Source organism: Mustela erminea, chromosome 10 (genome assembly GCF_009829155.1).
Source record: "Mustela erminea isolate mMusErm1 chromosome 10, mMusErm1.Pri, whole genome shotgun sequence".
NCBI classification, from domain to species: domain Eukaryota; kingdom Metazoa; phylum Chordata; class Mammalia; order Carnivora; family Mustelidae; genus Mustela; species Mustela erminea.
Genome location: NC_045623.1, coordinates 54,554,879 through 54,580,391, shown reverse-complemented (window position 1 = coordinate 54,580,391; position 25,513 = coordinate 54,554,879). Strand labels below are relative to the sequence as shown.

The 25,513-nt window shown below is 40.8% G+C and overlaps 1 protein-coding gene across 6 annotated transcripts in view; it reads left to right on the top strand.

Annotated features, from left to right (window-relative positions):
• IL12RB2 (interleukin 12 receptor subunit beta 2) overlaps positions 1 to 25,513 on the top strand; it is an 82,900-nt gene that overhangs the window by 40,966 nt on the left and 16,421 nt on the right. For all 6 annotated transcript variants that reach the window (XM_032303830.1, XM_032303827.1, XM_032303831.1 and 3 more), the window contains 4 exons: positions 11,152 to 11,371; positions 19,287 to 19,487; positions 24,165 to 24,263; positions 24,354 to 24,512. In XM_032303830.1, the coding sequence (XP_032159721.1) occupies positions 11,152 to 11,371; positions 19,287 to 19,487; positions 24,165 to 24,263; positions 24,354 to 24,512 (679 nt within the window). The remainder of the gene's footprint in view (positions 1 to 11,151; positions 11,372 to 19,286; positions 19,488 to 24,164; positions 24,264 to 24,353; positions 24,513 to 25,513) is intronic.

The window sequence follows — 25,513 nt, the reverse complement described above, 5'->3', positions numbered from 1 at the left end:
GTTAGAACTCATTTTCTCAACAGTATCCTCATGACACTTGACTCAATGTTATTTATTTTTGTCAGATAAGAGTGAGAGCTCTGTGTTCTCGCCTCCATACAACCACATCTTTTCCTCATCCACTTCCATGCCTTCCTCCCCAGACCTGTCCACCCTCTGACCCCATTGCAGCATTTCTTCTGACAGTTGCCCCTCCCAGTCACCCTATCCTCCCTACAGACCACATGTCCACCCATGACTGTGCCACCTTACTTATTCACTTTTTTTGGAAATTAAAGATGAGAAGTGTGTGGATATGGATTTTCAGGAATATATTTTCTGTAGATGCCAAAAAGATAGAGGGTGGAAAGAAGGCTGCTTTACCTCAAGAACTCAAGTAATAGTAGAAAATAGTATGAAAAGGAACAGAAAGCAGCTCTTCATCAGTAATAGTAGTAAAACAGTAGTAACTGGAAGAACCTTCCAGAAAACAGTAAGACCTAATGTTTTTACAAGGTGTGAGAGTTTCACAAAGTGCTGAAATCTGGGGCAGTTGTTTCACGAAATCCCTTAAAAACCCTGTGAGGTAGGTACGAGGCATCCCCACTTAACAAATGGAAAAACTGAGAAAGAGGGGATGTTCTTCCTACACTTACCCAGCTACTAAGTTCAGAATTGAGATTGAAACCCCATCCGGACCTCTTTCTGCTACATCATGACTCACCTTTATGAAAAGAAAATACTATTTGAATCGAGCTCCTGACTGGAATGCTCGTAAGAGGTTTCCAGGAGAGCTATGCTCCTTTTTCCTTCCCCAAGCCTGCATCCCTCTCCCTACACATCTTCCACATAAGGGTAAGTCAACAGTTTTGGAATTAGGAAGCTGATGAGTGCAAAACCCAGACAGTCAGAGAAATGAGTATAAAGTCCTCTGATGGGGTTAGCATGATAGATTTTGATAATTGCAATCTTCTTCAGTTTTCAGAAATGAGCCAGGCAAGAAATGAGCTCTTTCTCCCTCTTTTCCTTTCTCTCTCACACGCACACAAAATGTCTGGTATGAGACCACTATAAATAGCTTGGTGAGTCATAATCAAGCTCTTCACTTTGAAACTAAAACTGCAACTTAAAATTTATTTTAAAATAAAGCCATGTTTAAGAGCAAGGCAATTCTCAAAGCAAGACATTTAGAGCAGCCATAATTGGTATTATAGAAGAACCCAGTCCAATTCTTGGCTGTTGGTTTTCATTTCACAAGTAAGCCACTGGTTAAAACCAAAATTCCTCCTTCCATAAAGATTCCTTCTCCCAAAATGTCCTCAGCAGTGATCTGAAAAGATATACTGTTTTAGTTCCAATAAACATTTGTTAGCCACAGGTAAGGCTCAGCCCACGTGCATATGTAAATTCTTCTCTGCTTCTCATTTTAATCTTGCCCCTAATCCTTGAAAATCCTAAATTCTGAAGTGAGGTCTTGGAATTCAAGAAGACTTCAGTTCTCTTCTAGTCCACCCTTCCTGTCATAAGCATTGCTTCCACTCCACCCAGGACAGAGGCATGCCTCTGCTGGGACCATCTGGGAAAGGAAGAATTCCCCTCCGTAAGCAGTCCATGCTGTGGTGGGCATCTCTTATTGTTATAAAAATTTTCCCTTTTGGGGCGCCTGGGTGGCTCAGCCTTTTAAGCAGTTGACTCTTGATTTCAGCTCAGGTCATGATCCCAGGGCCCTGGGATTGAGCCCTGCATTGGGCTCCATGCACAAGGGGTTGTCTGCTTGAGGATTCACTGTTCTTGTCCCACTGCCCCTTCCCCATGCGCTCGCTCACTTGCTCGCGTGCCCTCTCTTTCTCTCTCTAAAATAAATAAACCTTTAAAAAAAAATTTCCTCTTGTGGAGCCAGAATTGTGGGTGCTAGACTGGAACTGACTTGAATACAAAACCAAAAATGTAGATTCTAGAAACTTCTCCAACTTGGTGGCCAAGACAGGGCACCTTCAAAACCTTTGGTGACTATCCAGACTGAGGGGCTCCTTAAGGAGTGTTGGATCTAGTCCTCAGTTTTTCGGGGCCATAACAGGATTAAGTCCTTTTCTGCAAAATCCTAGGCTTATTCAGGGGCCCCAAGTAGACCACTTATCTGGGAGTGGGAATAAAAGACTGACCAGAGTTATTGAGATGAACAGACCAGCTTCAGACCACAGAACTATAGAGCCCAAGAGCCAGAGGAAATGAAAGCAGTGTGCAGCCCCATCACTCACATTACAAACACAGAAACAGTTCTAGGGAGATGAAGTGATTCCTAAGGAAGATTTCAGGTACTATGGTGCTTGCTGCTAGGAGCCTTTCCTGAGTAGAAATCATTGCCCCTTCTGTCTGGAGCCCCTCCTGCCCCATTCTTCCAACTGGGGATTCCTTATGCTACTCTCAGGCAGGTTTGGGAATCTGATGGGATATTGCCATTACATGGGGACTTGTCTAAATGACAGACTAAAAAGAAACACTGCAACCAGATCAGGTGTTCTGTGGTGGGGCCCAAATCAGACCTCACTGGGAAAGGAAGCAAAGACGTATGTGTGTGTGGCTTTTTTTTTTTTTTTTTTCACTTTGATTACTACTGGGAAACCCAATGAGAGGAACACCCTGTCACTGCGGAGAGGGGGATTTCAGGTCTTGGCACCAAAGGAAGCCCCAGGTAAAACCCCATTAGTCTATGAACAAAGTGAGATCATGTTTCTCTTGCAACCGGGGAAATGTGAGATGACCTTTCATTTTTATAGGATGTTTACATCAGAAGCGAGCAACTTGGTGCTGAATGGGTATAGCCCTTGCGTGAAGTATGAATGTAGATGAGTGTGAGTATGTGTGGTGAGAGTGCATCTGTGTGAGTGATGTGTATGCATGTGTGTTATAGATGTGTGTGAGTGCAAAGGGTAAATGTGAATGAGTGTGAGTTTTTTATGTGTGTGGGGTGTGCGTGTGGATATGTATATATGAGTATATGTGTCAGTGCGAGTGCATATAGATGAGTGTCTTAGTCTATGTGGGTGCTATAACAAAATACCATAGACCAGGTGGCTTATACACAACAGAAAACTATTCCTTGTGGTTATGGAGGCTGGAAGTCCAAGATCAGGTGTCATCATGGTCAGGTGAGGGGCCTCTTCAGGGTTGCAGACTTCTTGTTATGTCCTCACATGGCAGAAGGGGCTAGTGAGGGGTGCCTGGTGGCTCAGTGGGTTAATAATCCTTTGCCTTTGTCTCAGGTCATGATCCCAGGGTCCTGGGATTGACTGTCACATCAGGCTCCCTACATAGTGAACGGGGAGTCCATTTCTCCCTCTGTACCTCCTCTAGCTCATGTTTGTGGTGTCTTTATCTCTGAAATAAATAAATAAAATCTTTTAAAAAAGAAGAAGAAGAAGGGGCTAGTGAGCTCTGTGGGGTCTCTTTTACAAGGGCACTAATTCCATTTATGAAGCTTCCACCTTCATGACCTAATCACCTCGCAGAGGCCTTACCTCCTAATACCGTCACATTGGACATTAGGATTCCAACATATATGTGAATCTTGGGGAGAGACACACAAACATTCAGACTATAGCAGTGAGTGAGTATGAGTGTGTAAAGGGGTTTTGTGTGGGTACGAGTGTGGTTGTGTTTGAGAATATATGTGTATGTGAATGTGATTGTGACAATGTGTTGAGGGTGAAGGAGACCTTTGCTTTGTTGTTCTGGTTCTTACTTATTTACTTCAGGTTTCTGCTCAAAGGTTTCTTCCGAAAGTTCTGTTTCTTCAAAAATATATTGTACTTTTTTTTTTTTTTTGCTGTAGCTATTTTTAAGACAAAAATTCATTCTGTACTGAAGCCAAAAAGTACAACTTAATCTATGAAATAAAACAAAAATACCAAGGTGTTGTTAAAACAATAAATGCAATGACAATTAGAAAGTGTTGCTCTGTCGCAAAGAGCCCCAGTGTCATGTTAGAGTCCTTCACAGAAGGACTCTAACATGACACTGAAGAGGAGGCTTTTAGCCTCGGATTCCCTGTCTCTTCCTTCTGTGCAAGTTTCTTATTATTTCCTATTCTTTGTTTAAGCGTTTCAATCCATGATTCCAATACACTTTTCTTCCAGTTAACACAACATGTATTCTTTAAGAGAAAATCACTGTGTAGATAGAGAGAGAGAGAGATAATGTATGAAAAGATACGGCAATGGGTTTAAATCACATTAACTTTTCCAGTTTCTTCTGTTAATTTCTTAATCACAGCAGACCATAAACTTTCTTGAAATTGTGGTTGAGGCCTAGATCTGAAAGAGAAATATGTGTTTATAAAGGAAGCCAAGTTCACTTTATTTATCATCCATTCACTCCAACAGACAAACATATTAAAGCCTCTCTTTAGTACTGGGCACTCTTCTATGCCAGGGATATGGAAGTAAGACAAGTGCTGTCCTCAGGTGCTTGAGCTCACAGACCAGGAGGACAGAAATGGGGGTGATGAGGACAGTTAGGTGTTAAGGAGCAGTTCAAGATTGAGCTAGGGGAATGATGATCAGGGTCAGCAAGGAGAGCAGGGGAATGGGTGAGGCGTCACAGAAGACCTCTTGCAAGGTAATGTTGGAACTGACCCCAGAAGAACATTTTAGCTGGGACAAGGGTGGGAGAACATTTGGTAGGATGTAAAGGATATAAAGGATCACTGTAGTGAAGCACCATCCCATAAAAATATAAAGCAAGCCACAAATGAGAGCCACATGTATCATTTCAGATTTTCTTGTGGCCACATTTAAAAAATAAAAAGGGGACACCTGGGTAGCTCAGTTGGTTGGGCAGCTGACTTCGGCTCAGGTCATGATCCCAGCATGCTCGGACCAAGTCCCACATCGGGCTCCTTGCTCGGCGAGGAGCCTGCTTCTCCCTCTGCCTCTGCCTGCCACTCTGCCTGTGATCGCTCTCTCTCTCTCTCTCTCTCTCTCTCTCTGACAAATAAATAAAATCTTTAAAAAATAAATAAAATAAAATAAAAATAAAAAGGTACAATTAATTTTAATAATGTATTTTATTTAACCCACGTATGTATGGATTATTATCACTTCAATATGTAGTCATATTTTAAAATTATTGATTAGCTATTTTACATTATCCTTATCCTACCAAGTCTTTGAAAACTGGCATATCTACTAAGTGCTCATGGGTACAGTGGCTAAGAGCTCCCCCCCACCAGAAAGCAGCACATCTCAGTCACACTTCAAGAGCTCCGTGGCTGTGTGAGGCTGGCAGCTCCCTCCTGGAATGATCAGGGCTCTTCACAAGCAGTAGAAAAAAGAGTTAAAAGAGAGTTAAGCAAACTCAGTTCTAAAAACGGGGAGAAGATTTGGTGGGTTTTACTCATTTGCTAAATGAAGTAACTCATTTGGATAAACAGCTACCCTCAAACCACAGAAGGTGAGAAGAAAGAGAAAGTAGCAAGCCTCTTACAGCAGCTCACAGCAGAACCTCAGAATGGCTGCTGTGGCCAGAGGCAGCCTTGTTGGCACATTCCCCTTGTCTCTTACTCCCTGTATTTCTCTGTGTTGTATGAAGACTATTCCCATCCATATCACATTGCACAAAGGGGATGTGTCCTTTGGCCTCCTCATATGAAAGAAATCCAGTAAATGTAGGAAATATTACTTGTAATCTGATTTATATTGATGTAGAATGAAGGTCTATCATAAATCCACAGGGAAGATTGGCTGTCGGGACCCTGAGGCCTTTATATAATTAAAGGAGGCATCCAATTTCAGAATTGGTATTTAAATACAAAATATTTAAATACAAAAGCAGCATCCAATTTCAAAGGCATCCAATTTCAGAATTGGTATTTAAATACAAAAGCAGCAAATGAGAAGATTTTGATAGTTTTGTTGTAATATTCAACTCTGTCTCCTTCCCTTTCCCAGCAGGCTGGCACAGCATTTCTGAAGGTATTTTTGGAAAGAACAGGTTGTTTGCCTTGCTTACTAGTCATACATATTATACTAGCTGTTATGTAGGGAATTTCAGTTGGATGACAGAATGTGGTCAATGACGAAGATAAGAAAGTGGCTAGCAGAGAAGAATTAACAAGATAGAAAACAGATGGAAGGGGAGTTCAAGTTTTGCTCTGACAAAGTTTTGCTCCGACAAAGTTTATTATTTTGCTGTTCTTCTGCTGCAAAATAAGGTAGAAATCATTGTGTCAGGGTGACTAGCATGAGGGATTACTATCAGTTAAATAGGTTCAGGGTAGCAAAGGCACCTGGGGCTATCTACTGAGTGCTAACAGGACCACAGTTAAGAGTTCATCCTCTAGGTAGAGCTGTGCTAACTGGGTTCAAGTAGTAGCTTCACCGCTTACTGGCTGTGTGTTCTTCTGCAAGGTGCTTATCCTCTCTGTGCCTTCCTTTGCTTACAAGTAAAGTGCAGACAGTAATAGAATTTACCACATGAGGTGGCTGTAAAGATTAATGAGAGAATCATGAAAAGTGTTTGCTAAGTCACTAGAAGACAAACATGGTGCAGGATGCCGAAGAGGCAAAGATGGGCTGATAGGCTAGTGGGAGGACAGATCCACAGATGGATCATTTCAATACAGTGATTTCTTCAGTTTGGACTGGGGTTGCTGAAAACAGTCATGAGTTCTGAAATCAAGGTACCCAGGCTTAAACCCACATACTGTATGTACTTGGTAATCAACACTATGACATTGGTGAGACTTCCATACAGAGCTGTGGTGGGAACTGAGTCAAGATGGCCGGGCTTTCATAGATTGGTAGAAGAGTCATTTGAATACAATGGGAAAAAGTGCCAATTATGATGATTTATATATAGAATAACTGAGAGCAGGGAACTCACCAAGTGGCAGAAATCTACCAGGCGCCAAGCACTCTTTGAAACCATTTGCCTCCCTCAACCCATTGCATCCTCCAGTAAGACTAATCTGTACATAGAATTATCCTCATTTTACAGATAAGTAAATTGGACTTCAGAGAGGTAAAATAATTTGCTCAAGGTCACATAGCAGCTGTGTGGTAGAGCAGGAAAGTGAATGATCTGCCCTAATAAGAAAAAATGACCTTGCTTTGCCAAAAGTCTTCATGAAAAAACTGTGACATATTCGAATTCCCCAGCTTTCTAAGAGGTTTTGATTACAGACTCTCTTCTTTGATGGAGGCTTAGTTCTGACATATTGTGTGTGTGTGTGTCTGTGTGTGTGTGTGTGTGTGTGTGCGCGCATGTATGTGTGTGTGTTTGCATCAGGGGAATTTCAGAATAAAATATCATTTTATGATAAGTACAGTAGTTTTTTCTTCAAGTCCTAAGAAGAAACGATTTATCAACTCACAGAAACACCTTTCCTCTCATATACTTAAAAACAAAACAGGGGCACCAGACTGGTTCAGTCAGTGGAGCATGTGACTCTTGATCTTAGGGATGTGAGTTTGAGCCCATGTTGGGTGTAGAGATTACTTTAAAAAAAGATAATTTTAAAAACAATACACAGAGGACTTGCATTCTGACATGGGCCAGATTTTGTCCTATCATGTCTTATATTCACCACGTTATTTTTGATGCTGAAAGACTTTTCAGCCAACAAAACTCTCACAATAGTTTTATAAGGGAGCTGCTCACTCTTTGCTTCTTAGACAAACCTAAATCAGAAAAGTCACGTTTACTAAGTTAAAATCATTTCTCACACACAGAGCAAAAAAAAATAATAATAATACTGAAGGACACAATAAGACAGATTTTCCTGTTTAGCATACCTTTACCAGTAGGAGAGGGTGACAATGCAGGAACCCTGGCTTGACACCCCTTTCAGCACTGCTCATAAATGTACAAGAAGTACCAGGGACACCGCACACATTCAGGACAACACCTTCCTCTCTCATGCCCACCAGGGGGCGCACTAAAATCTCCCCCTACTTTGTGAAGCCTAGTGGATTTCTTAACCTCAGGATGGGAAGATATGAGGACTAAATGGGAGAGTAGATATAAAGCTTCTGACTCGTGGTATGCCCCCCAAAAGATAGTTTCTCCTAACCGCACACCCAAATATATAAACATTAGAGTAAAATAAGTTCATCTGGAAAGACCTAGCTGGCTCCTCACATGGTAGTTCTTCTGGGTTCACAGTTAGTCTCCTTGTGACCTAAGGCCTGTTGATTCTGGAAAAGAAGAATTCTGGACCTCCACTTTCCCAAAATTTCTGATTTGATATCTGCTGTTGATGCTTCACCTCAGAATGTCCTACACCCTCACAATGAGACAAGCCGCTTTCCAATGTCTGGCCAGAAGCTTGACTGGGATTCCAACTATGAAACACAGCACCCTATAGTGACCTGTTCATTGTCTCGGGCTTGCCAACGTAAGGAGCACAACATCAGAGTAGAGGGATCTCTAGTCTCAAAGTCAAGAGCCCTGGGTTCCACTCTCAGCTCCTCCATCTGTTCCTTGAGTGGCCTTAAGCAAGTCATTTCGAGTCCTGGACTTATTTCCCTATTGATAAAATGAAATGTTGAATTAATTGTTAAACTATAGAATCCTTTCTGGTTCTGTGGTTCTGTGATGATATTCCATTACATCAGGACCAATATAATCCAGAGGTGATGGATTAACATGCATTATTTGCAAACTTTATGTTGCTATTTTTTAAAAACCAAATTAAACTCTTTTCAGTTGCTTCAGGACATTATGCCCAGCTGGATAAATACCGGATTTCCTATTGACTAAATTGGTTTTTTGTTCCATGGACCATATTGGACAAGTTAAGCCCATTTTCAAATTGGCGAAGGAGGCCAACTCCCTGAGAGATGTTAACTTTTATCCCAAAATTTGAGCTTGATATTTTATATAAGCATAACTCATGGGATACTGTATTTATTTCTCTAACTACCTTAAACCTACCTTTACCTTCTCAATATTTTCAAGTCTAAAATGGGAGATGTGGAGGAGAAAATGCAAGGGTTTGGGTCTAGGCCCTTCACTACCCTCTAGGAACCTTTACTCATCTTTCAGACCCACATCTCTTACTAGATCACTGTAGTGTGTGGAAATAGCTAGATTTCTACAGCAGTAGATCCGAGGCATCTTGGATCCGAGGCAAGTTCATCGGATCCAAGATGACCTGACATTTCCCCTTCTTCCAGTGCTCTACCATAGTATTGATTGGGATTGCTGAGGTGTCTATGAAGGAGAATGAGGGGAAGGTAATAAGGGCTGATTTGCAAGGTGTTTTTCTTTCTTTCTTTTTTTTTTAATTAGAGCTCTGGTTCCTCAGTTGTCAGAGTAAGCCTGAAGCCCCTTGGGTTCCTGCCAAGAATGGGGAGCTTTGTGAGCTCAGTTAACTCTTGCGGAGTGCCTTGAAGGAGAAGGTGCATGGTGTGGGAGTGAAATAATAGCCCTATCTCTAGACCTACAGAGGAGTCAGGGAAGGATGGATTGAGAAAAGACCTGAGGGGATGTTCTTCCCTAGCCAGCTTTTGCTTTAATTTATCTTGTTTTTCTCCTGTGACAAAGGGCATATTTATTAATAACAGTTCAGAACACCACAATTTCAAAAGCAGACATTTAACTTTAATCCACACCACAGGCCTTTAAAATTGATTGTGATGGGCAATTAAAATGTTAACTTCCTTGGTTCCTGCCAGAACACAAAGATGTCTTCTAGGGAAAGGCTGAATGTGCACCTGGAAGAGTCCTCAGCAATATGGCATTAACCATGAGATCCAGTCCTGGACTTTGTGGATCCAGAAGGGCACCTGGGATAGGACCTGCATTAATCAAGTTCCCAGAGACTGAAATATAAAAAGCTAGATGTTCATGGATTAATTTACAGTGAGGAATGCAGCTGTTGGGCTACCCAGAAGACTTGAGTCAGCAGATAGGAACATTCTCTCTCAGCATGCTAATTATTTCAGAAGCCAAATTATCATCAGAAGGCCAATTTATTCACTTAAAGGGAAAAGTACAAATTTTAAGTGAACCAGATGTTCATGTTACTCCAGCCTTTCCTGAGAGATTATTAGAAGATTGCTTAAGAGGTAGAAAATCAGAGAAAGGGGCATTTGCCAGTCCTAATGTGTGTCTTTTCAGCACCTGAACCCATAGAAGGACTAGCCTTCCAAAAAAACCATCATGCTTATGTCTGGCAAGCTAAACCTTCCTCTCCCTGCACAAGGCAAGGATGGGCACTGCCAGGACTGCCCTTGGCCACTCTCCATTTTCATTGCTTCTGTTTCCCATGGTCCTTATCCAAACAGGGTTAAAATACAAATAATTAGTTTTCTGCTTACTTTCTGGGATTGCTCCCAAATGATCTCAATTGGAATTTTTGCAATTCCAAAACTCATTAGTCACACATTTATAAACAGTGTCTTACTTTCCTAGCACAGATGGCTAATCCAGCTCACTAAGTGTGGATTTTATGAGTTTAGCTCTTGAAAATCCAGTCCTGGACTGGATTTTAATGGGCAGCATTATACTTTCTATATGAAAAGGGGTGTGTGTGGAGGGGGTTTTATTTCACAGATTGAGAAGTGGAGATTCAGAGGAGCTGACTGCCTTGCTCTGTGTCACACAGCTAGTGGTGGTTGGTAGAGATAGAACTGAAACCCACATCATCTGAGTTCAGATTCCGCACTTGTTCCATTAGATGTAATTGAGCTTTCTACTGTTAGGAAGTTTTATTTTTAAGCAAGGAAGGAAAATCAATGTGTTTTTATGAATTAGCTTTTAAAAATGTTAACTGAGGGGATGCCTAGGTAGCTCAGTAGGTTAAGCCTCTGCCTTCGGCTCAGGTCATTGACCCAGGGTCCTGGAATCGAGCCCTGCATCGGGCTCTCTACTTGGCAGGGAGCCTCCTTCCCCCTCTCTCTCTCTGCCTGCCTCTCTGCCTACTTGAGATCTCTGTCTGTCAAATAAATAAACAAAATCTTAAAAAAAATGTTAACTGATTTTTTTTTCCTAAATGGTGGGCCTGCGTGGGCTTGGGTGCATATGAAAATATGCAGTGGAGGAGATGAGATGTAAATAAAAAGGTCACTCATATGTTACCTACTGCTGCAGGGGCCATCAGGTCCAGCCACAAAGCATCCAGCGACCTTGTCTGGGAGTACACAAGTAAGTGAATATGTTTTGTTGCAGAATATGACTGTATCTGAGGCACGAGGAAAAATCCTCCACTATCGTGTGACCTTGCAGGAGGTGGCAGGAGGGAAAGTCACACTACAGAACATCACAGAACACACCTCCTGGACGTGGGTCATTCCCAGAACTGGAAATTGGGTTGTGACTGTGTCTGCAGCTAACTCAAAAGGCAGTTCCTTGCCTACTCATATTAACATAACGGACCTGTGTGGGACAGGTGAGTACCAACTTTGATTTAATATCGCCTATGGTAAACTGTGTCTTACTTACCTCTTATCTCCCACAGGCTCAGCCCAGGACCTGGCATGAGTAACACAGGAGTTTAGACTTTGGAGCCAACAGCCTTCAGAGGCTCTTTTGCACTTAGTCTGTGAGTGGCTTTGGACAAGTGAATTAACACCTCTGAGTTTCAATTTCCCCCTCTAAAATAGGGTTATATTATCTGTCTTGTAGGTCATTGTGAGATTAAATACAGAGACGAATACATAGCAGGTGCTTAACAAATGTTAGTTGCATTAAATTGAACACTAATATCTGGCTAATTTTTCTAGTATAAGAATAGTATGTGTTGTCAAGTTCTAGGAAAAAACATTCTACACTTACAGTCAAAACATGTTTTTAAAGCCAATAGTTTAAAATGAAATTCTGGCTGTAATGAAACTGTAGCAAAATTTTTCTATACTACAGCTCTTTATTATGCAAATTTAGATATTTATCTAATTATCTACATTGAAATCTCCCAACTAGCTATACACATTTTATAGTTGCTTGTTCTGAACATTGATTTCTCAAGATAAAAGCCTATGATTAGTCAACAAAGTGGCTACAAGTGCTATTTCTCAATGTCAAGATCATTGGCCTAACTTTTCCAAAAATGCCTAATAAAACTATAATTATACATATGAGTCTAGCAACCATCATTTGAAAGAAGCTTCTACCCAAACATTATTTTATATACACTGTTAAATCTTAGTTAGATATCCTTTCAGTCATATATCCATAAACATAGAGATGATAGAGTAGTTAAAAATAACTAGAAGAAAATACGAGTAAATATTGATGTACCGAGGTTGGTATATAAATTAGGAATTGCTTTTAGGAGTAACGGTTGCTCTTACCAGAGGCCTGACTACAGTGGCTTATCAGTTCTCTCACATAAAAGAAGTCCAGAGGTAGACAGTTCAGGGCTGGTGTGATAGCTTGGGGACATCGTTAGGATTCTAGGCTCCTTCTTTCTATTTCCTCTGCCAAGTTGGTTTCCATCCTCAAGATGGAAATGATCCAAGATGACTGCCAGAGCTCTATCTACTTTCTTCTAGAAAAAGAAGGAAGAAAGGAGGACCCACCCCTCATACTTGAGGAACTTTGTTCCAGGTCACGCAATACACTTGTAGTCATTGACTCTTAACTGGTCACCTGGTCACACCCAGCTGCAAAGGAGGCTTAGAAGTGTATTTCAGGCAGCAGTATTCCCTTGCTAAAAAGGAGAGAATATTTGGTAGGCAACTGGCAATCTGTGACTAATGTGGGTATGTACCTAAAGTACAAACCTGAGAAGATGAATTAACTGTGGGGCAGGAAAGCTCAAATGCTATGCATAGTAAAATAAAAATTTTAAAACACCACAAAGCCTTAAAAATGTAAATATCAGTTTAAGAGAAGCATATATCACATTTTTTGGCAAAAGAAGTTTGATTATCTACCTGTCTGTCTGTCTATCTACTTTTTCAAATAAATAATAGACTGGGGATATGAACAAGCAACTCAAAATTAAATAGAAAAGTAGCAATAAAGATATGAAAATATGTTCAGCCTAACTAGCAATCAATGAGATGCAAATTTTGAGAAGCCTGAGAAACTGAATCAGACCAAGAAAAAATAAGTAGAATTAGTGTACCCCATGTGGGTAGTGTGTGAGGAAAAGATATGCTGTACCCTGTTGATGGGTATGTAAATTGGTACAACCTTCTGAAGACAATTTGGCCATATGTAACTTTAAATACTAACGTATTTTTCACCAAAAAACTTTACCATTAGAAATGTATCTTCAGCAAATGATAAGTGCTTTAAAGTAAAACACAAAGATGTTTATTGAAAATTTTTTGAAATACTGAAAGAGCATGAACAACCTAAATGTAAAATAATAGAGAAGGGACTGGTTTAGTAATATATCATGAATCTTACTTGCCTTAACCCACACCAGGGTTAAAGTGGTGTTGTAGCTATGCTTTTATTGGCAAGGAAAGATGCATATAATAAGTTAAGAGGTAGACTATCAATAGTGTATATGGAAAAAAAAAAGAAAAAAAAATAGTGTATATGGGATGATGCCATTTAAAATATGTATTTACATGAATACACATTTTTTGCATGGTAAAAAATCTAGTAGTGTATGTGGAAATGTTAATAGAGGTCACAACTGCATCGTGGGACTATAGGTGATTTTCCTTCCCTTTTGCTTTATCTATTTAAAAATTTTTCTTCTCTGGGTAGGTACTACATATATAGTTTTTAAGGTGAATTCTGTTGGGGAGATTGAACTCATACCACTATATAGTATCCTGCTGTTGTTAATATGTAGTATGTAGGAATACCTTACTTCTTCAGGTGTCACTGCATATGGGTCTTGAGGCTATAAACTTCATGAATTTTCTGGGTCTATTCCAGGTGCTTTCTTTAGATTTGGTAGCAACATCTCAAAATGACACATTCATTATATTAGAGCTGGCCTCTACTTTATTCATTAAACAGTTGTTTACTGAGCATATACTACATAAGGGAGCTAGAATCCAGCAGTAGGTAAAAAATACTGTTGAGGTCCTCCAGTTATATTCAGTCACATGGGAGGGACAGACATAAACAAGGAAACTGTGGTGCAGTATAAGTGTGAGATTAGATGGATGCCACGGTAACTCTAGGAAGAGAGGAAAGATGAAACATGGGCTTGGAGAAGATGGCCAGGGAAGCAGGAACATGTGACTGGAGTATGGAGAGACAAGTTCGTGGGAGACAGGTGAGGGAGAGGTATGTCATCATGAGGGTTTGCTTTAAATTGAGAGCTGAGCAAATGTGTAAGTTGAGGAAAAGAATTGGGTAGGGAAGAGTTTGGAGATTAAGGGGAGAGAGGAGCTAATTAATGGAATGAAGTCCATGCAGAGTGGGAAGACAATGGAAACCAATGACAAAGGGAGAGGTAAAAGGAACACCTGTTTCTCCCAGATTGGGCAGGTGTTGCGTAAGGATGAGGCTCAATAAGGATGAACATCTTGGGGAGGTAAGATAGGAGAGTACTTGAACTGAGCTGTAACTAAGAGCGTCCTGGTCCTAGAAATCTTGGAATCTCTAGGGTCTATTTTCTCTCTTAAGACCACTTCTGAACCACCCAATACTCTGGGTATCCCAGAGTGACATGGAGGGCATACTGGCAAATTACACGGTCCCATCCTTGAGTGCTCTTACACAAATTCTGAAAGATCTATAGGAATAGCATACCATGATTTTGTCTCCCTCTCTTTCAGGATATGTTCACAGTACTCACATATATAGTTTTCCTTTTAGGAAAGGAAAAACAATGTGCCCCCCACCGCCACCCAGGCAGAAAGTAGGGACAACTTTGTTGTGAAAAGCACCTGCCACAGCATTGCTTATAAAGAAGCATGAGAGTGATTTTGTTGGTCTACAATGAAAACTGAATGTGTGCTAAAACTTGCAGTCAACAAGTAAAAACATATTTAATATTTCAGACTAGTCCCTGTGTTCAAGAATTCTTGAAACTACGGAGAGTCAGAAGCCAGTACAGTCATAAACAGAGACCCACACAGATGTCAGAGACTGAGGCCCCAGGAGCTGAAGGAACCTAGCCAAAACCATACATCCAATTAGTGGCAGAGCTGGACTGAAAAACCAGACCACCTGTCTCTTAGGTGGGGACGTGTTCCAAATACCATATGAATTGTATAACTCTGTTCAGAAGCTCTCAGGGGGAAAGGAGATGGGAAGTTGAATGATTGAAGCTAAAGAAATAATTTTGAAAAGTGATAGAAAGAAGGTGAGCTGTTAGCAGAGTTCTGAAAGAGAGAATGTGCCCTCGCAAACATCGTGGGAAGGAAATTCAGGCTGGTTCCTGGTAAATATGGTGATTCAGACAGGGTAGTGTCAAGTTGATTTGCTTAGCTCATTCCAAAGAAAGTAGTGGTCAGAAGGGCTCTTTGGCTATTTTAGCCCATCACCTGCCAAACGGTACTAGAAGATATAGGTGCTCAATAAATACTAAATGAATGCATTCCATTCTCAAAAGAAAAAGAAAAAAAATCTTTTGGCATAGCCAGGACATCTAATACCAAGGCAAATGAATATAAGGGAGCTCCTACTGGTGAATTCAATTCCTTGCAAAACAGCCAGTGCACGGGTTATAGGTTCTCACCACCAAGCCCATTTCTGAGGAGGTGAGAAGGACAGGAGGGACAGGATAGATGGCTGAGTGCAGTGCGGAATAGTGATAAGGGGGAGCAGTGAGGTAGCACTTTCTGGTTTTCCTCCTCCTTCTAGCTCACATTGCCCTGATAGGATCATTGCTTGGACATCTCTACTATGGAGCAGGGAAGTCTAGAGAGCAAAACAAAGAAACTTCAAGGAAGCCCCAACACCTAACTGTGGAAGATGACTAAAAGCAGAGTACCTGTGAACTGGCTGGCTCTTGAGATCTCTCCTGCCATCCACCCCCATGTGCCTGGCAATTACAAGATAGTAACAGCCTTGAATCCCCGTGAAGAGCAGCTACAGCCATGGCAGCTTGGGTAGGTTCTGGACGTACCAGGTAGACCTTGGGGGAACCTGGATACAGGTAGAACTTAGGCTGCATCACTGTAGGCTTTCTGACCCGGAGCTTTTCACCCTCAACAGCTCCTCCTCCCCACCTGAACTTGCCTGGAGAAGCACAAACTAAGGGAAATCTTTCACTTTCCCCCTGCAGAAAGATAAAGGCCAAAGCTGCTGAGCAATCCAAGAAAATAACACAAGATCCCAAAGTAGAAAATTAGGAGAAATCTGAGAGACACACATTCTGGGAAAGGCAACCTGTGCCATAGGAAATCTCACTAATGCAACAGAAGGAAAGAGAGTTTGAATAAGCATAACAAGTATCCTTAGATTAGAGAGGATGCTAGAAACATGGCTCTGTCAGAAATAGGTGGTTATGAAGAAGCCCCAAATAAAGAGATTCAATATGGAAAGTTAGTTTTGAAATCAAGAACGCAGCCAATAGGTTGGATAGCAGAAAGGACTCATCTGAAGACTGAATGAATGAGCAGAAGATTGGGTGAGAGAATCTTCCAGTGGCCATCCAAAGTGGGAAAGAAGTCAAAACATGGGAAAAGTGAAAACGTGGAAAGAATAGAAGAGAAGTTACAACAACTACTTAAAAAGAGTCCCAGTAACAGAAAAACTGAATGAAGGGGAAAAGTACTTGAAAATATTTATAAAAAAAATCTTTTGGTGGCAAATGCCACAGTGGGGTGCCGTGCTGGTATGGGACATTGGCAGCGGGACAGGTTGTCCCCATGTGGGGTTAGGGAGTATGTGGAGAACGCTGCTGCGAACTTATCACTTCTCTAAAACATAAAATCTGCTTTTGAAAAGTCTCTGCCAAAAAAAAAAAAAAAAAAAAAGCAGGGGGAAGGGAGGGTGGAGAGAGGAAAACTAGTGCAGAATGATCAAGAGGTTTGACCCCAAGAATACAAAAATGGATCAACATCAGAAAAAGGTATTAATGTAACTCATCACAATAATAAAAAAAGAGAAAAGGGATATGTTTTTAACAGATGTGAAAAGTATTTGGTGAGAAAATTTTTTAGTAAATAAGAAGTATTTTATAAAAATAAACCTATTTGAAAACTATGAAGAAAAAGAATTTTTTTTAGTTTTTTAAAGACTTTCTACCAAAAATCTACAGCAAATATCACCTTATGAAGGTAGGTAGGCACATTCTCTTTAAAATTTGTAACAAGATAAAAACAAAATAGTAAGAGATTTAATTTGAAGATTGGAAGGAGAAGATATTTCACATGTGGAGCTAATAAGATTACTACGTGGAAAATTCAACAAGGGCAGTGGACAAATTACTAAAACTAATTAGAAATTTTAGCAGGCTTGCCAGAAATAAGAATAATACACACAAATTAATGGTAGAATAAATGGTAGAAGATAAGATGCCATTTTAAAGAGCAAAGTCAGAGTATAAAGTGTCTAGGAATTAGCCTGTAACAAAGAATGCATAAAAGCCTTACCTCCATTAAGGAGGAATTGGGGCTTATGAAGAGGAGCTGAATAATTTCAATGAAGCAGCATATTTACAAATGGAACAATTTAACTTAATACCAATAAAAAGTACCAGCTGAAATTTCTGAGGACTCTGATACACTAATTCTAAAAGCTAAAAGGAGGAAGAAAGTGTCATAAATATCCAGGACCACTTTGAAAAATGAAGGGCAAAATGAGGGAAGGACTTTATCAACAAGATAATCAGACATCACAATGCCTAGTAATGTGAACAGTGTGTTCTGGGAAAGAAGTTGACTGCAGACACAAACCCATGAATGTATGGAACTTGGTATATATTAGGGATGGCATCACATTTGGAAATATTGACTCACAGTATGGAAAAATATAATAAAATCTATTCCCTTTAAAAAAAAAAAAGCCTTTTAGCTAGATTTGGATTAAAAACTTAAATGGGGAAGGTAAAACCAAAAGCCAATAAGAGAAAATGTAGGTCAGTATCTTCATGATCCCAGGTTGGAAGAAATTTGTAAACAAGACTCAAAATGTACAAGCCATAGATAAATTCACCTATATCAAAGTAAATAAAGTAAATACTTATGTGCAACAAACATATCATAAAGTTATCAGAGAGTTGAAAGACTGGAGTATATTTCTAGTGTTGGAAACTAACAAATGATATCTAGAACATAAAACCTATTGCTGTAAATCAGAGAAAAGACAGGAAACTCAACAAAAAACACGAGTGAAGTATATAAGCAGGGAGTTTACAGAGGGGGAAGTCAGATCGCTAGTCATGCATAAAGAGAAGCTCAGCTTCATAAAAAATTGGAAAACATATTTATTATAAAAATTCGGAAAAACAAAATAAACCGCAGTAAAATGCCCCCTTGCATGTACCAGATTGGTAGAAACTTGAAAGTCGGAGAATAACCAGTGTTGGTGGGGAAATAAGAATCTTCATGCCTTTTTTATTGCAGTGTCAATTGACTGGCTATATTAAAGATCACTTGCTGTGTTTAATGAAATAATGTGTGGATTTACTCTATAATTGAGCAACTCTGTGCAGATATATCCAGAGACACTCTTGCATAGGCTCACATGAGGACATGCCAAAGAATGTTCATTGCATCCTTGTTTGTGTTAGCTGAGTGTTGGAAGGAACATCCTGATCGTCACTTGGAGACTGGACAGAAAGAGGTTTGAAGTAGCAGTTGGAAGGAATGAGCTGTATTTACATATTGCAGCAGAATGGACATACTCCAGAAATATAATATTGAGTGGGAAGGAAAAAAATAAGAAAAAGCATTAAATTTACTCCTAGCACTTTTCATGAAAATACAGAACACAAGCACAAAGCCACACTAACTTTCAAGGATACACAGATATCTAAATAAACATCTGGGAGGTAGCTTAGAAGTATGCATATATCACTACAGCAGTTACCTTTGGGGACACAGAAGTGGAAGATGAAGGGAAAATAATTCTACCAATAACCCTGCACAGGGTCCTTGCACTAATAAAAACAAATCTGAAGGTTGTTTTTTTTTTTTTTAAGATTTTATCTATTTATTTGACAGAGATCACAAGTAGGCAGAGAGGCAGGCAGAGAGAGGGATGGGGGGAAGCAGGCTCCCCGCTGAGCAGAGAGCTCAATGCAGGGCTTGATCCCAGGACCCTGAGATCACGACCTGAGCCGGAGGCAGAGACTTAACCCACTGAGCCACCCAGGTGCCCCAAATATGAAGTTCTTAACAAGAAATTGGTTTTTCCTAACACTTTGCTGGATGAATTGTTTTTTATATCTTTATCCACCTGTGATTTTGTTTTTGTGCTTCCCTCTTTTTCCCCCAAAGGGTTGCTGGCTCCTCGCCAGGTCTCTGCAGATTCGAAGGGTGTGGACAACATTATGGTGACGTGGGAGCCTCCTGGGAAAGCTGCACCTGCTGTCCAGGAGTATGTGGTGGAATGGAGGGAGCCCCATCCCAGGGGTGGCACACAGCCCCCTCTGAACTGGCTGCGGTGTACCCCACTCAACGTGTCGGCTCTGATTTCAGGTATTTAGTTGTTCACCTTCCTCTTCAAAAGCTATTAAGCACCCCCCCACACTTTTTTTTTAAAGAAAGTGCAGATGGGAACCCAGAACCTTCCTCAATTACAGGCAGTTGCATGAGAGGAATAGTGATGACCTTGAGTCCTTTAGGACACTACCTTAAAACACAGCACTGCAGCCGTAGAAGACCAGCTGATTGACCAAAGCCTCTAATATTTATGGATAGTTCATATGCCTGGCACAGAGCCATATAAGACAAATGCTTCATTGACGCACACAAGCATGGCTGAGAGCTAGGTAGTAACCCGTCAGTGTGACAGGCACCTTCCACGTGGGAGTTTACGTAATTCTCAGAACAATCATGCGCAGCAAGTGTTTAACTCTGCCCTTTGTACAGATGAGGAAACCAGGAGATCTTTCATTCCCAATTCTGTTGTATGTTATGTGTGTGATAATAAATCCAGATTTATCTATATGATAGTTAGCATCTCAGTCCTCAAATCCAAATCTGTCAGTGGTTTCTATCAAGTGGTAGAAAGCATCCAAAAAGATACTAAAATGATCAGACAGAACTTTGTCAATGTCACTTTTAGGAATAAACTCAGTGTATTAAAAAGTGCTGTTTCTGCAGCTAGACTATCTGGGTTTAAGCCCTGGCTCTGTCACTTACTAGGTTGTGTGACCTAGGGCAAATTACTTAATGTCTCTCTGCCTCAGTTTCCTTACTGTCAAATGAGGAAAATAATAATACCTACCTCATTGGGTTATTGTGAGGACTGATTGAATTAATGGAGGGAAAACATTGTGAACAATGCCTCACACATTTTAAGTACTCAATAATTTAGCTGTCACTGTTACTGTTATACGTGACAGGGCTAAGATTTTCATAGGTTTTCAAACTCTAAACTCTATAATATTTTTATTACACCATGGCCATCATTACATCTCCCCAAGGGGATACACACGCCCTACCTATGGAGACAAGACAAATGGAATAAACAGACCACACTACCAAACAATATGTGAGCTAGTCCTTAACCGTGAGCCTCTTGTACAGGTTAGCTGTTCAGACTTCTAGTGGGTTGTGTTCAGTTATAATCACTACACCTAAAGATGGTGTTGTCTAGATAACCCAAAGAATATCAGAAGAAGATGAACAAGTTATTGGGGGTCTGGAACTTTTAATATGGAAACCATTTGGGGCGCCTAAGTGACTCAGTTGGTTAAGCATCTCTCATCTCAGCTCAGGTCTTGCCCTCAGGGTTATGAGTTCAAGCCCTGCACCGGGCTCCATGCTGGGTATACAGCCTACTTTATAGTAATAATACTAGTAATAGTAGTAGTAATAATGTGGGAACCATTCATCCCATAGAAAAGAATTCTAGATGTGGGTGGGCAGTTTGATGGCTGTTGCTGGCTTTGATGTATATGTGGGAAAGACTATGTGACCTTTGTTGCTCTGGAGAACGAAACTAAGTCCTCTACATAGACATTATAAACCAGATATCAGCTCAGTTTTGAGAAAGAAATTGCCTTACATGTGAGAGCCTCTAAGAGGACAATCAGTTGGCCCTCAGGGCGATGTGTTCCCTGTCCCTAGAACTGTTGCAGTAGAAGCAACTTCCCTTTAGCGCTGTTACGCCTACAGATCAAATGAAACAGTGGATAGAAAAGGCATTTACTGAATTCCAAACTGCTACAAAATTGTAAACGCTTATTATAAACTATATTAGGATTGACCTCTTTGGGGTAGTTTAGACCCTGTGGCCCCTATAGTTTCTTACTTTTAGAATTTCTGTAATAACACTCAAATACCATTAAAAGAGATGATAAGAGAGAATGTTTTGTGTATTTAGGGAACTAAAAGATTTTTAAGCACTTTAGAAATACTCATTTGAATGAAATCGGTATAATACTGGGTAAAATAACCTTGTTAATTAAAGTTGTTCCCCTGCTTGAAAACACTTGCTTAGCTATTAGTGTTGATGTTACATTCTGGAAATAAACACTTAAAAAGGTTAAGTAATTCATACTTATGAATTCAGTATGGCACTCTCCAGTCAGTAAGGTGACTCCTTGCCATTAGGATCCTCACCAGCCTTTTCCCAGCTGCCAGGGCAGCACTGGTGTTTTGGAGTATATTCTGGAGGCCAGAACACAGTCCAGCTCTTGGGCTGTAGGTTGGTTGTAAGCTAGAGACCGTCAGTACTGTCTTTTGTGGGTAAAAATGATTCTAACCATACAGAGCTACTCCTTTTACAAATATGTCAGAATCCGTAGGTGTCTAGAAATGCCTTCCCCGATGCCTGGGCTTCTGCATGCTCCCACTCTATTTCCTCAGTGATGACTCCTCGTTATTGATCATTTAATGTTTGTCCTCTCCCATACTTAATAGATGAAAATAGCTTTTGACAAAAAAATCCACCAAAGAGGTAGTTTATAAATATGGAGTCTGAGCCTTTGCCCAAGGATGGGAGGTATATATGTAGGCACAGGAGTAGTGGGAAATGAGCCTGGAAGTTGGGGCCAGTGTGTAGAAAGAAAGAAAAATCTCAGGAATGTGGATGTTGTACACTAGACAGCAAAGCTAAGGACTTTCTGAGGTGAACTTCTGAAGGCTAATGATTAGGGCATGTTTGTGTAAGAACTAGCCAATAAAACAGGAATCCCTAAAGTCCAAACCAGGGAACAAGCTTTTTAGGACTCTTTTCTTCATGCAAAGGGAAATATCAGCTAAGTTATAGAGCCACACTTTCTTCCCTCCTCCACTAAGGGTAGGCTGTTCACAAGAAACCCACAGCTTCTGATGCAGCAGTCTCAAGGCCTCTGCCCTGAACTCACGTTTTGCATGGCAAAATGCAATGATACTAATTGCTTAATGAGCTCCTCTGGAATTCCCACACCTGCACATGACACGGTGGCTGGTCGGCTGGTTCCAGGACTAGAGACAGTGGCCAGGCCCAACCCCTCTCCCAAATGAAATATGATTCCATGTTCCAAGTTGCCCTTTTGGCTTCTGGGTCTGCCTGCCATGGCGAAGAATCTTTGGATGACTAAACTAAGCAGACTCTTTCCTTCTCTCCGTATCACTTGGTTCATGAATACAAATGGGAACTCACCATGGCATGAGTTTGGATCTCCTTGTGGTCTCTTCTGACAGTATTGTTGCCATCTGAGCTTTATGTGCTACTTGCTGGGATAGTTAAGGGACAATGGATTTACATATAAAACACACATTATTTAGTAAATTATCTTGTGATATAAAATTCCTCTTCCTCAAAAAGAAAATGTTACACCCTAATCAATTGTCAGTGGAGGGGACCAGATCTGTTCATGGCAGGACGTTAAACACTGTGGGAGAGAGTGATTACTCTGACCATGTGACCCTATCGTTGTCTAGTAAGGATTCTCTCTCATTTCCCATTAAATTTCCTTGGGAATTTAAAGCTATGTTACGCACAGTATCTGTGAAAAGGGCCTTTTCTTTTCCTTTTAAAGAATTTTATTTATTTATTTGACAGAGAGAGATACAGCGAAAGAGGGAACAAGCAGGGGAAGCTGGAGAGGGAGAAGCAGGCTTCTGGCTAAGCAGGGAGCCAGGACCTTGGGATCAAGACCCAAGCCAAAGGCAGACACAGAACCGCATAAGGACTGAGCTACCCAGGTGCCCCAAAAAGAGCCTTTTCTTTACAAGAAGTAGAATCTGAAATTCATGGAAATAAGGAGTTTTGACAGGAAAGAGCAACTTGCCAACCAACTTCATGACCGACAGAAAATTGCAAAGTTTGGCATTTTAAAAGCGAGGAATTAGCATTACCATTCCTAGGTATCCTGCTAATCTCCAGGCTGTGAAGCAAGTGAAATCTGACTGGAGCTGAGGGGCGCTCAGGGGAAGAGGGCAGCAGGAGAGGCTGCATTGCCCTGAGCTGTCCCAGTGTGTCCCGGCCACATGAGGCAGATCCCCATAAGCATCCCTGGAGTGAGAAGGCCTGTCCAGGTTCTGTGCTGGAAAACACAAGCCGCACTTCTCTATAAATAGCAAACGATTGGTTTGTAGAAGTCCATGGTTCTTCTTTCTTTTTCTTTTTCTTGAAAGTGATTTCTGAGGTGCCTGGTGGCTCAGTGGGTTAAAGCCTCTGCCTTCGGCTCGGGTCATGATGCCAGGGTCCTGGAATGAACCCCACATCAGGCTCTCTGCTCAGCAGGGATCCTGCTACCCCCTCCCTCTCTCTGCCTGCCTCTCTGCCTACTTCTGATCTCTGTCAAATAAATGAATAAAATCTTAAAAAAGAGAGAGAATGAGAAAGTGACTTCTGTTTCAAAAGCAGATTGTGTGGTTATATTTAGATCTTTGTTGGAAGTGGAATAGCTTTTGTCTCCTTGATTGTGATGACCCTGAAAAGACACTTCAGGTTGGCCTGTCTGTTCACCATGAGGTGAACTTGGGCTTGGTGGTGGGAGCAGTGGCTTCCTGAAGCCATTGACATGGCAAACAGGATGCTGAGATTTTGTGACTTAGGTCATCCCTTCATCCTCAGCCCAGACTGTCCTTGAACTATCTTCAAATGAAGGAGAGCAAAATGGATGCCTTGAATGCATCCATATCAGATACTTAAATGTCTCCCTTCAGTGACTTACATATGATGCCAAATCTGTTATAAGAACTCCCTTTTCCCCACAGAGAACATAAAACCCTACAACTGTTATGAAATCAGCGTGTGTGCGATATCCGGGGACCAGAGAGGGTGCACCTCCATCCGGGGTAACTCGAAGCACAAACGTGAGTCTTGGGACCTTTTGCCAAATTTTGCTTTTGTTCAACAGTTTGGATTTGGAGGGTGACAAAAGCCGCCTGTGTTCTACTTTGCAGCACCACGGAGTGGCCCCCACATTAATGCCATCTCAGAGGAAAAGGGGAGTATGGTAATTTCGTGGAATGAAATTCCAGCCCAGGAGCAAATGGGCTGCCTCCTCCATTACAGGATATACTGGAAGGAACAGGACTCCAATTCCCAGCCTCAAGTGTGCGGTATGTGGGAGAGACAAATGCAGTGTGTCTTTCTCATTTAGGTGTCGGGGACATGTAACATCACGCATATGCATTCTGACAGGTACTAGCGCTGTGAGCAGCACATAGTAGGTGCTTACTAAATATCCATGAAATTAATTGAATGAAGAAAAATAAAAGATATAAACACACACACGCACACAGAGTGACTGACTATGTTAGTGCCCAGCAAGTAGGAATGGCTCTTATAGCGAGACGGCATTTCAGAAAGCAGTAACAGCACTTGAATACTATTATGCAGACCCTTGAGGTTTGCAAGGGATGAGTTGGGAGAAATTTTGAATCCTCACATTTGCAAATACTATCATAGCATATTATTTTCTCCTTAAAATAGGTAAAATACAATACAGGGTAAATAACTTCTTTTGACCTGTAATTATTCTGTAACTCTAAAATGAAAGCAATTAAATTCTGGCTGGGACATTATCTCAGATGATTTCATCTCTCATTTATGTAGCAGCTCCAAGTTCCTTGCCAGATTTGATGTTCTAATCTTTGATTTATTCAGAGTCGTGGTTTTTTTTTTCTTCTTCCTGGCTTGACCTTCTTTTTATTTCATAAGCAAGCTGGCTTTCTTTCAGGAGCATTTATCATAAAGAAGCAATATTTTTATTCCTTCGTGAGAACTGTTAGGTCCAGGAAGAATGCAGCAAATCCACTCTGAGATGTGGGCTCCAGAGAGCTGTCTGCAAGAGGGACTTTTACCTGGGAGATTGGACAGGATGGTCCTTTCTCTTGACCTTAGCAGATCATCAATATTGATTTTTCAATATTGATTTTCAATATTGATTTATATAATAAAAATAAACTAGCATTAAGAGTGCTAGTTAATGCTAGCACTTAATGCTAGTTTATTTTTATTATATAAATAGCCCTTGCACATGGTAAAAGCATTCAAATAGTTGAGAAAGCTATACAGTGGAAATTAACTCTTCCTCCACTCTTAGGCTATAGCAGTGTTT